General features: G+C 58.9%; 2 protein-coding genes across 2 annotated transcripts in view; one reads left to right on the top strand and one right to left on the bottom strand.

The window, feature by feature from the left end:
• The window catches only part of SETD1B (SET domain containing 1B, histone lysine methyltransferase), a 22,014-nt gene extending 12,495 nt beyond the window's left edge, over positions 1–9,519 (bottom strand). Inside the window, 6 exon segments of the mRNA XM_023733833.1 lie at positions 1–123; positions 3,673–4,917; positions 5,914–6,026; positions 8,134–8,404; positions 9,029–9,127; positions 9,346–9,519. Coding sequence (XP_023589601.1) covers positions 1–123; positions 3,673–4,917; positions 5,914–6,026; positions 8,134–8,404; positions 9,029–9,127; positions 9,346–9,519 — 2,025 coding nt within the window.
• LOC111821042 (uncharacterized) overlaps positions 9,518–9,841 on the top strand; it is a 6,744-nt gene continuing 6,420 nt past the window's right edge. The window contains exons 1-2 of the mRNA XM_023733669.1: positions 9,518–9,667; positions 9,761–9,835. Of these exons, the coding sequence (XP_023589437.1) occupies positions 9,518–9,667; positions 9,761–9,835 (225 nt within the window). The remainder of the gene's footprint in view (positions 9,668–9,760; positions 9,836–9,841) is intronic.

Raw genomic sequence — 9,841 nt, 5'->3', positions numbered from 1 at the left:
GGCCGCCACAGCCGCTGCCCCCGGGGTCACCACCATAGGCTTGGGGCAGTCGGCACTGGTGATGGGGGCCAAGGGCATCTCGTCGTCCGAGATTTCCATGTCCTCGCCCGAGGACTGCTGGCCCTGCAGGGAGAGCAGATGAGAGGGGTGAGGGTGAGGCCGGGAGGCCAAGTCAGCTCCTGGAACCCCCTTCAGAACACCAGGTGGTGGGAGAAGCAGCTTTCTGCAAGAATCACATTAACAGCATGGACTCTGCAACTCGGGTCCTGGTCCCATCTTCCCAGCCATGTGGCCTTGGGCAAATCACTTAACCTCTCTAAGCCTCAGATTCCCCGCCTGTAGAGTGGGGATAACAGTACCTGTCTCAGGGGGTTATCATGAAGATACAATTTATTCATTCAACATTCACTCACTCAGTAGCTCTGGCATGCCCGCCACTGTGGACAAGGCAGGCAGAAATCTCTCTCATGAGGTTGACCTTCTAAGAGGCTGAGGCAGAGAGGAAACCGATGCAATGTGAAGTATACAGTATGCAGAGGAGAGAGACCAAGCCGGGAAGGTGGATGGTGTGCAGAGGGAAGTAGATTCTGTTTCAATTTGTATTCAGAGATGATAATACTAATAGTGAACACTCCTGGCATTATTGTTCTTGGCGCTTTACATACATTAACTCAGTTAAGCCTCAGAACAACCCTACGGAGTAGATGTACCATCTCCAGTTTTACGTATGAGGAAATGGGAACACAGAGAGGTTAAGTAACTTCCCCAAAGCCACACAACCAATAAGAGAAAGGGCCAGGATTCAAGGCAGGAAGTTGGCTCCTGCCTGTGCTCTGAGCCAGTCTACTGTCCTAGAAGGGAGGGCCTCGTGGAGATGACATTCAAGCAGGTGGGCTTAGAAGGGCTGAGGGTTCAGAAAGAGGACCCCATGTCTTTATTCTACGTTACTGCTATTCTCACCTATCACCGTGACTGTGTACTTAGGATGCTCCCAGGGTGGTGCTGAAGACTAGTACCGTCTGATTTTTAATCTTAATTCATCTTAACGGTCTCCCTGTAAGGTGGGGTTGGACACATGAGGAAACACACACTCGGAGAGCTTAAGACCCTGGCCCAGGGTGGCCGGGCCAGTCAGGAGTGACGCTGCCAAGCATAAGGGGCTGCTCGTGGCACCCTGGGGTGTCTGGAGAGTGGGCAAGGGAGGAGCCAGGATGATTGACTCCCGGCCCGCTGTAAAGCAGGCGAAGGTCCGACGACTTTGGGACGCCTGGCTTTAGGGAGCTGGCTGCGAACAGCCTGAAACTAGAGTTGGGGCTGGAAGCCAGAGGAGGAGCAGGGAGGGTGGGGTGGGGAGAGGAGGGCCCACCCCCACGGCTCCTGCGTCACAACTAAAGACTAAAGACTATGCCTCAGGCCCTGCCCCAAGACGGGGCTGAGTGTTGTGCTGAGGGAGAAGGAGTCTGCCGGCTGCGTGGGAGTGCGTTTCCGGGGGCTGAGGGGTGGGTCTGTGCCAGCTGCAAGGTCAGGAGTCAGACCTGCAGGTGAGGGCGGGGAAACTGGGAGCAGGAAGCTCTGGCCCTTGCAAATCCCCTACACACACAGACACACAGACACACACACACACACACACAGAGACACACACACACACACACACACACACACACACACGCGTGTGCACACAAATACACACCAGCGCACACTCCCACACTCCTATACCCGCATGTGCACACATACACATTCTCTCCCCCCTCAGGGTCTGCATGCACAGGCTTGGACCGAGGGACGACAGACTCAGTTTGACACTCCCCAGAACGTCCAAGGACATCAGTCCTGTACAGCTCCAACCAGGGGGACACAGAACACAGAGGGTTAACCCAGCCCTCCGCAGCCAGCCAATCACAAGACCTGGGCCCTCGGGTCCTGCCCCTCCCTCAGCCCCTCCTCCCGCCAGCTCGCTTTGGGGTGGGAAGCCGCCGGCGGGAACTAGCCAAGTGCTGAGTGCCCACCCTAGCCAGCTCTGCCCGTGAGGCATTTCACTTAAGCTGGGACCACAGTGTGAAGCTGGTACTCTCACCATTCCATTTGACAGATGGCGAAACTGAGACCCAGAGAGGGAAAGTGGCTTACCCAAGGTCATAACTAGTAAGTGACAGAGCTGGGGCTCATGGCTCAAGGGCTGGAGCCTGAGTTTCTAACCACCTCACCTCTTTCAGGAAAGGGTATCTCCTCATCCGCCTCCACCACAGGTCCCCCTTGCCTTGCTCCCTGCCCGCTCCTCAGACTAGGCTGGGACTGTAGATGCTCGGGTTCACGCCGGGAGCCCAGGTGCTGCTCTCCCGGTCGCCAGCAGGGGGCTCCCGAGGGCCGGCCTAGAGGCTGTCAGTAACAGCTCCAATGGCTTAAATCGCGGGGCACTCACACCCCAGCTCTCTGGGCCTCAGTCTCCCCTTCCCTGCAGTGACATGGTGGGGGAACCCACTCTTTCTGGCTACTCTGAGATTCCCAGCCCTGAACCAGCTGGTCAGCATGGTAAAATGTCCCCGGACTCCAAGCAGCTCAGAAGGAAGGAGGAGCTGGCAAGGCAGCGGCTCCCCTGTTCTGCCCACCTGTCATCTCCCCTTGCCTGGACGCCAAAAACCACTTCCTCAGAACTACAGAAAGGGCCCCTTGGAGCACCAGCCACCTGTGGTCCCCTGCCGGGCAGGCCAAGTTCCTCTCTGTTCCTCCCTGAGGCAGGCAAGCCGGCCTAATCAAAGGGACCCTCCTCCATGCCGCCCACAGGCGCACGGAGCTCTGTCCAGGCACCCTGGCTGTTCATGCCTGCCGGGCCCACACAGGCTCCAACCCAGGGCTCCCCAAGAAGACAAGGGCAGGGCCTGGGCCAGGAGGGCAGGAGCTGGAGCCCAGGAGGATGATCTAACCCCTTCCCAAGGGAGTGTGGCACGCTGCACAGCCTCCAACCCCTCGGTGGAACTTCCTGAGGCTGGAGATTTGGAACTGAGACCCCAGAGGAGGGTCTAGTTGGGGCTGCCAACCTTGCCTGACTCTAGCTGCGGCCATCTGAGGAGCTGGCCCTACCTCTTTCACCCCAAGAGCCAGGGTGAGAGAGAAGACACATTTCCCTGTGTCTCCCCCGCCACCCCCACCCGCCATGGTTTTCCATCTCCCCAGAGGGCACCAGGCTTTAGGAGACAATGCTCCAGGGCTCCTCCCTGGTCTAGCCTAGCAGAGACTCTGACCAGCTCCCTTCACCCTACCTGCCTACACATCAGGACCAGGCCTGTCCATCCCCAAGCCACCAACAGAGAAGACTCAGAACCATCACCACAGCCAAAAACTCTGAGGTCTCAGCAAAATCCTACCAAAAAAGCTCAAGTCAGAATTTACCCCTGGGAAGTCTTGACTCCTCTTGTCTAATAAGACTAAGAGAGCTAGGCCATGTTTCCCTTCTCGCCATTGCTGCCACGGAGCTCAGGGCCAAACCAGCTGTTCAGTTGTAGCCCTTGGGGCTTTCTGCGCCCTTGTACTCTCGACATCTGGTCTGCCGTTTTGGCTTCCCTAGACCTGCTGCTTCTGTGCCTTAGCTAGTCATCCCAAACGTTTCAAGGGGGAAGGAGGAGACACAAGACAGACAAACTGATCCCAAACAGAGACGGACAGACATGGCGGTACCTCATCCATCTTCTCTGAGGTTGGAGTCCTGTCTCCAGCCAGCTCCAAGGCCATGTCGCCTGTCTGGCCCAGAAGACTGGTAGGGTCTGGGGGGCCTGGCTCGGGTGGGGGTCGGGTCCCCAGGCCCAGGTCCAGCTCATCATCCTCGTCCGAGTCTGGCAGTGGCGTAGGGCTGATGTCCTCCAAGCCGGTGCTGGAGGGGCGCGAAGAAGGTGGTGTGGGGCCGCGAAAGCCGGGCTGGGAGGTCGCGCTGAAGGGGGCCAGCGGGGAGAGCTGGGAGGAGGAGGAGGAGATGGGGCTGCCTTCCATCTGCAGCTCGGTGTCCGAGTCCTGATCCCGCAAGAAGGGCAGTTTGGTGCGCTGCTCCTTCAGCAGCATCTCAATGCGTGAGTCCAGGCTGTCGTGGGGCTTCTCAGGCCCTGCAGGTGACGACTCCAGCGTGGGTGTGCCGGGGCTGTCACAGGGCTCAGGGCTCCAGCCGAAGGTTGGCCGGCCAGCCAGCTCCATACTGTTGGTGTCTGGGGGCGGGGGGCCGGGTGGGGTGCCCGGCTTCTCCTTGGCCACAGGTTCAGCGGGAGGCAGGGGTGGGGGCGCAGGTGCCCTCCGGAATTCCCCGCCATCACGGGCCCCAAAGGTGGCCGCAGCGGTGGGCTCCTCGGGAGGTGGAAGAAAGGGGGGTGCTGGGGTCTGATATGGAGAGAAAGCCGACTTGAAGGTGACTCCAGGAGTGGGAGCAGGGACTGCTTGGGCAGGCGGTGGAGTGTGGGCAAACGTGGCTGAGTCCTGTGGCTGGGCCTTGTAGGAGGGGCCGCTGTTGCCCCCACTGCTGCCAACTGCCCCGAATGGGAGGTCTGAGGAGCCCCGGAAGGCGGCTGTGGCCCCTGCCACTGCAGTGACTGTGGAAGAGTTATGGACATAGTGATGCTCATGGCGGCGGTTGTAGGCGTCCGTGAACTTGCTCTCGTGGCGGCGAGCCTTGAATGTCGCTGCAGGGTCCTGGCTAAAGAGGTAGGAGGGTGTGGGTTGGCGGCTGGAGTAGCTGGAGTCCTGTGAGAAGGGGGTGCCCAGGCGGGGTGTGAGCGGCGTGCCCTGTCCGTAGGAGTTGGGTGTGTCCAGGCGGCAGCTGGAGTAAGCCGTGTCCTGGGAGAAGGGTGTCCCTCCGCTATTGGGGGTGACGGAAGATGATCCAGAGCCACAGCCTGCAGACAGGCTGCCATCCTTGAGACGTTTCAGGGCATCAGACAGCTAGAGACAGAGAGAGATGTGAGACCTCTGAGGGGGAAACACTCAATGGGACAGGGCTGCTTTCCCTCCTCTCTGTGGTTGCTGGGGAGCTCAGAGCCAAAGTGATTGCTCTCAAGCTGCAGCATGGGGAGAGGAAGAAGCGGAGATCAAAGACGGGTATCAGGATGGTACTAACCTTACTCTAATCTCTCTAATCTTGGGGTAGCTAATTATCTTCAGGGAACCTCGAGGGCTTTTTGATCCCAGTGACAGAGAAAAGAGGGGAACCTGACGTCTTGGTTTAAGCTGAGATTTCCTTCCAGTCACGGACTGTCAGAAATTATAGACCTCCCAAGCAGCGTAGCAGGAAGAACTATGGTCTTGGGAGTGAGGGGGTGGCCAAGGGCCCTACTCCCCCACCTTGGGGTTTTAGGATTTAAATAGGGTGACATAGTAAAAGTGCCTAATGAACAACCCAGCTGAGCAGCAAGCAAGCAAGAACTCTTCCTTCTGGAAAAACTACTCCTGAGGGTGGCCAGGTCTAGGAGCTGGGATAAGAATCTCCCCGACATGAGGGTCGTCCAGTTGTGTGCCCCGGGAGGCAGTGGTTGGGGAAGGCATCAGTCTTGCTCTGAAGAGGGGAACCTTTTGGGGGGCAAGGTGAAGGGGTGCATAGGACACTAGGCTCTGGGAACCCGGCCACAACAATATTTTGAAATCACCATGGAAAAGCAGGCTCCAGGTGGGATCTGGGTCTGTGGGAATCCCAGCCTGTGCCAAGGGAGGGCTGGAGGGAGGGACGAAGTGCAGTTGAAAGGCACAGGGAACAGGACCAGTCCCAGGGGAGCCACATTGAAGGGAATATTGGGAAAACAGGGCTTTTCAACACTGTGCCTCCACTCTGAACTTGTGGTGGGTGTGGCCAGGCTTGGACCCTTTCTAGGCCTATGTCTTCAAAGCTATAGGTGGTGAAAGGGGGGTGGAAGATGGGGTGGGGTGGCATTAGGGAAAACCCACCTGCAGGGTCTCATTCACGAGTGGAGAGACGGCGTCCAGCTCGCCCACCGGGAGGGTCTGGGGTGTGTAGCGGCCCGTGACGAGCAGTTCGTAGAACCGCATGCGGGTTTCCCCTGGGGGAATGCAGGGTGGGGGATCAGTGATGTTCCAAGATGGGGCCCCCTACTGACTCCCACCTGCTTGGCATCCCTGGGGAGTCCTCCAGGCCCAAGACCAGAGGTCTGGGGAAGAAGCTGTGTGGCCTTGACTCCATTCCCAACCCTCCTGGCACCTCAATCTTCCTCTGTTCAATGAAGCTGTGCAGCTGTCAGCATTTTTCTATTCCAAGAATTTAATGTGTTGTGAGGCCTGGGATGCGCCCCCATCCAGAAATGCCACCCCCCAACACAAACCCCCGTCAGCACCTGGGCCACAGCACCCAAGGAAAGAGGCAGGTCTCCCCCTTCCTTTCACCTTCCTGCTTAAAAGTCAGGGGCTAGTAGCAAGGGAAGGGGAAGCCCAGTGACACAGAGGTGACAGTTTGCCAATCTTTCTGGGGCCAGACGCCCAGCAGAGTTGGCCAAACACACTCTAAACCATGTTACAGTGAAACTCACATGCCTCTGGCCAGGCTGGGGAACCAGGGGGGCCCGCAACTCTGCCTACTGCCTGGGGGCTGTCCCACGGAGCCCTACTGTAACCCCCAGCCGAGAGGCCTTTCTAGACCAAGGGAGCCTGTTATCGATATTTATAGAGCCTCCCCGGCAGCTGCTTACATATGCAAAGGAGCCGCATTCCTTGAGCTACACTTTACTGATCTCTTTCTTGAAATACAAACTTTGTTGGCAGTCTCTGAGGGCCTTTTTTTGCAGAAATGAAATTTTGGTAAGAGCTGGCTGCTCCTTAAGCTGTGGGGGTGTGATAGGGGAGGAGTCTCCACGGCTGATGCTCAAGGAGAAATCACTGCAGCCATCGAAGGGGGTACACAGGGTTCGGAGTGTCTGTACCTTCCTTCCCAGAGATGGAGACCAGGGGTAGGGGAGAGGAGGAGTGGGCATGACAGGGGCTGACCAAGGGCTTGTCCCCTGAGGAGACACAAAACTAGGCACAGGCACAGCAAACACATGTGGGTGAGTGAGCCTGTGGGGACCAGCAGGTCCCTTTACAATACCCAGCCTAGTCTGAGACTCAGTCAATACATACTATTGTTACAAGTAAACAAGGAAGGTTTGAGTGTTCCTGTCTTGGGTTTGGTGTGCCCAGTGTCCCCTGAACCCTGGTGCTCACAAACCCCTGGAAGCCACCCACCTAGACCGTCCCAGGACGGGCTTCCACAGGGACCCCAGGGAGCTCTGCAGCCCACACTGCCTGCCTCAGGGCTGGCCCTCAGAGCAGCTGCCACCTCTGTTCTATTCCAGCTCTGTAATCTCCACCTCTGGTGGGGACTTCCCTAGAGGGGCCAACGGCAAACTCTGGGGGAAGCCCTAGAGTCCTGAAGCCCCCCACCCCAGCCGGTATCCAGGAGGAGTCTCAGGGCCCCTGCGTGGGGGAGGGGGGAGGTGTGGCCTCCCCAGCATGGCTTTCCCAGCAGCCGCCCAGCCAGCCGGGATTCCGCGCAGGGGAGGTGCTGCTGTCTCTTTAAGAGAGAGGAGGGAAGACTCGGTGTCAGCCCTCCAACACCCTGAGCTGCCCGCCCAGCTCCTCGTTGGGGAACATTATCAATGAAACAACACTCCTGGCCCAGGCTGACTCCTGCTCCGGGGGAAGGGGCAGCATGGGGGGGCCAGGACACCCTGGGAACTCAGAGGAGGCGCCGTTTAGTTGAGGTACCTTCTTTCTGTGTTTGAAGGCATCTGAGTGGCTCTCCCTCAGCCCCTCACAAACAAACCCTGCTTCCTCCCTGAACACCGGCAGCAGCACTGGGGACTGTCTAAACCGAGGCCCCCAGGGCTCAGAGAGGGGCCCGCCAGGGTGTCAGCGGTGGGGAAGCCTCCGGATGGTCCCCAGGCGTGCAGTGGCCAAGGACCGGCACATTTGGTAAATTACAGCCTGTCTCCTAGCAACAGACAACACATTTAGCTCCACGTGACTCTACCCTCAGGAGGGGGCAAAAAATAAAGAAGGTTGTGGTGGTGGGGAGGCACAATACTGCAGAAGGGGACACTGGGAGGGAAAGGGGTCACCCTGACAGGTCTCCTCGGCTCCTCCCCGTGCGCAGACCTGGCGGCCTCACTCACTCACCCTTGGTGTCCAGCTCCACGTGGATGATATTACCCATGACAGAAGTGCTATGCAAGTGCTGAACGGCCTCCCTGGCGCCCCTGACCGTGGCAAAGACCACCTTGGCGATGCCCAAGTGCTTCTTGGTCTTGGGGTTGTACAAAATCTCCACCTCCTCCACCTCCCCATACTTCTTGCACATGTCCCTCAGGAAGTTTTCGCGGATGTTATCATTCAGCTTGGCAAATGTCACCTGCTTCGGAGGCACTGGGCCCACGTAGAACTCATCGATCTGGCAGGGACGAGGGGGGAGGGAGTTTGGAGGACGTTGAAACCGAAGGGAAAACACGACCTTCCCACTCACCCGCTTGTTGAAAACAATGAAGGATAAAAAGAATTTTTTTTTTTCCGGAAAAAAAAAAATGCACGCGGGCGGGCCCGGGAAGCAGAGGATTAAATCGTTTGGAACGTGGAAGTCCTCTGGGTTCGGAAGGAAAGGGGAAAAAGAAACAGTTTCTCTTTCCCCACCCTCCCATTCTGGCATCCTCTCCCCGCTGCCCGGTCAGGGGCGACCCCCTGAACTAGGAAGTTGTCCCCCTGAAGTCCTGGGGCAGGGAAGGGGGGCGGGTCCCCGGGCAAGCAGGAGCCAGGTGGGGACCCAGACCCCCCAGCTAGGCGGGCGGGACACTGTATCGGCGCCTTGATTACAGTTTCCCCGAGTGTTAATTCTGTTTACAGTAGCCGAGAGGGGACACCCCTCTCGGCAGCACTGTCCCCTCCCCGCCCAAACTTTCCTGCCGGACGGCGGGAACTCGGAATCCGGCCGGGCTCGGTCAGGACTGGCGTTATTTTCGAACTCGGGGAGGGAGGGGGGGTGGGTAGAGAGGGCCCGCGGGACAGAGGGGAGGGGTCCTACCTTGAATTTGGGCACCGACAGCTCCAGCTCCTTGTTTTTGGTCCAGATCCCGACCACCCGGGGATCCTCGACAATTTCCACCGGGCGGTTGCTGGACATCTGTGAGGAGGGATGGGGAAACCCGGAATGGGAGGGCTGGTCCCACTCCCCAGGGTCGAGGGTCAGACCCCCTTCTCCAGGCACTTGTCAAACTCCACGGCCGGGGATCCGGCTGACAGTTGGCCCCGTGGTCGGGAGGGGGATCCCCGGGACGCTCTGGCCCTTCTCCCCGGGCATGGCTGGGGTGGGGGTGGCGAGGAGGCGCGCCGGCTACTCACCGCCAGGCTGAAATGCTGCCCATCGTAGCGGTACAGTTTATGATGCCCCTTTTTCAGAGCCGGGTCAATCATCAACTTGTAACTTCTCCAGTGGTGGTTCCTCCTCTCGCCCGAAGGGCCGGGCTGCGGCGGGGGCTGCTGGTGGTGGTGGTGGGGGGGGTGACTGTTCTCCATGCCGTTAACCCAACCTGAAAACGAGCAAGTTGCTGTCGTCTCCACCGCGCCGGCGGCAGCGGCCGCTCCTCCACACACGCGAAATAATCAAATCATCAAGCCCCTACCCCCTCCCACCTTACCAGCGCGCCCCGAAAGGCGCTGTCTCGCTGGCTCTCCCCAAAATAAGAATGAAAAGCTCGAATAAGCCTTCCAGGAGACTTAAGCGCCCGCCCGCTCGGCCACTGTCTCGGGGCGGCAGCGAGGGGGTCCCGGGGGCTCCCGGTGCGAGCTGGCGGGGCCAGGGGTGCCCGGAGGACGCGGGCTCCGGCCCATGGTGCCG

The sequence above is a fragment of the Trichechus manatus genome, unplaced genomic scaffold, assembly GCF_000243295.1.
Source record: "Trichechus manatus latirostris isolate Lorelei unplaced genomic scaffold, TriManLat1.0 scaffold00061, whole genome shotgun sequence".
NCBI lineage: Eukaryota > Metazoa > Chordata > Mammalia > Sirenia > Trichechidae > Trichechus > Trichechus manatus.
The sequence above is the reverse complement of the archived record's forward strand: the minus strand, read 5'-3'. Positions and strand labels throughout refer to the sequence as shown.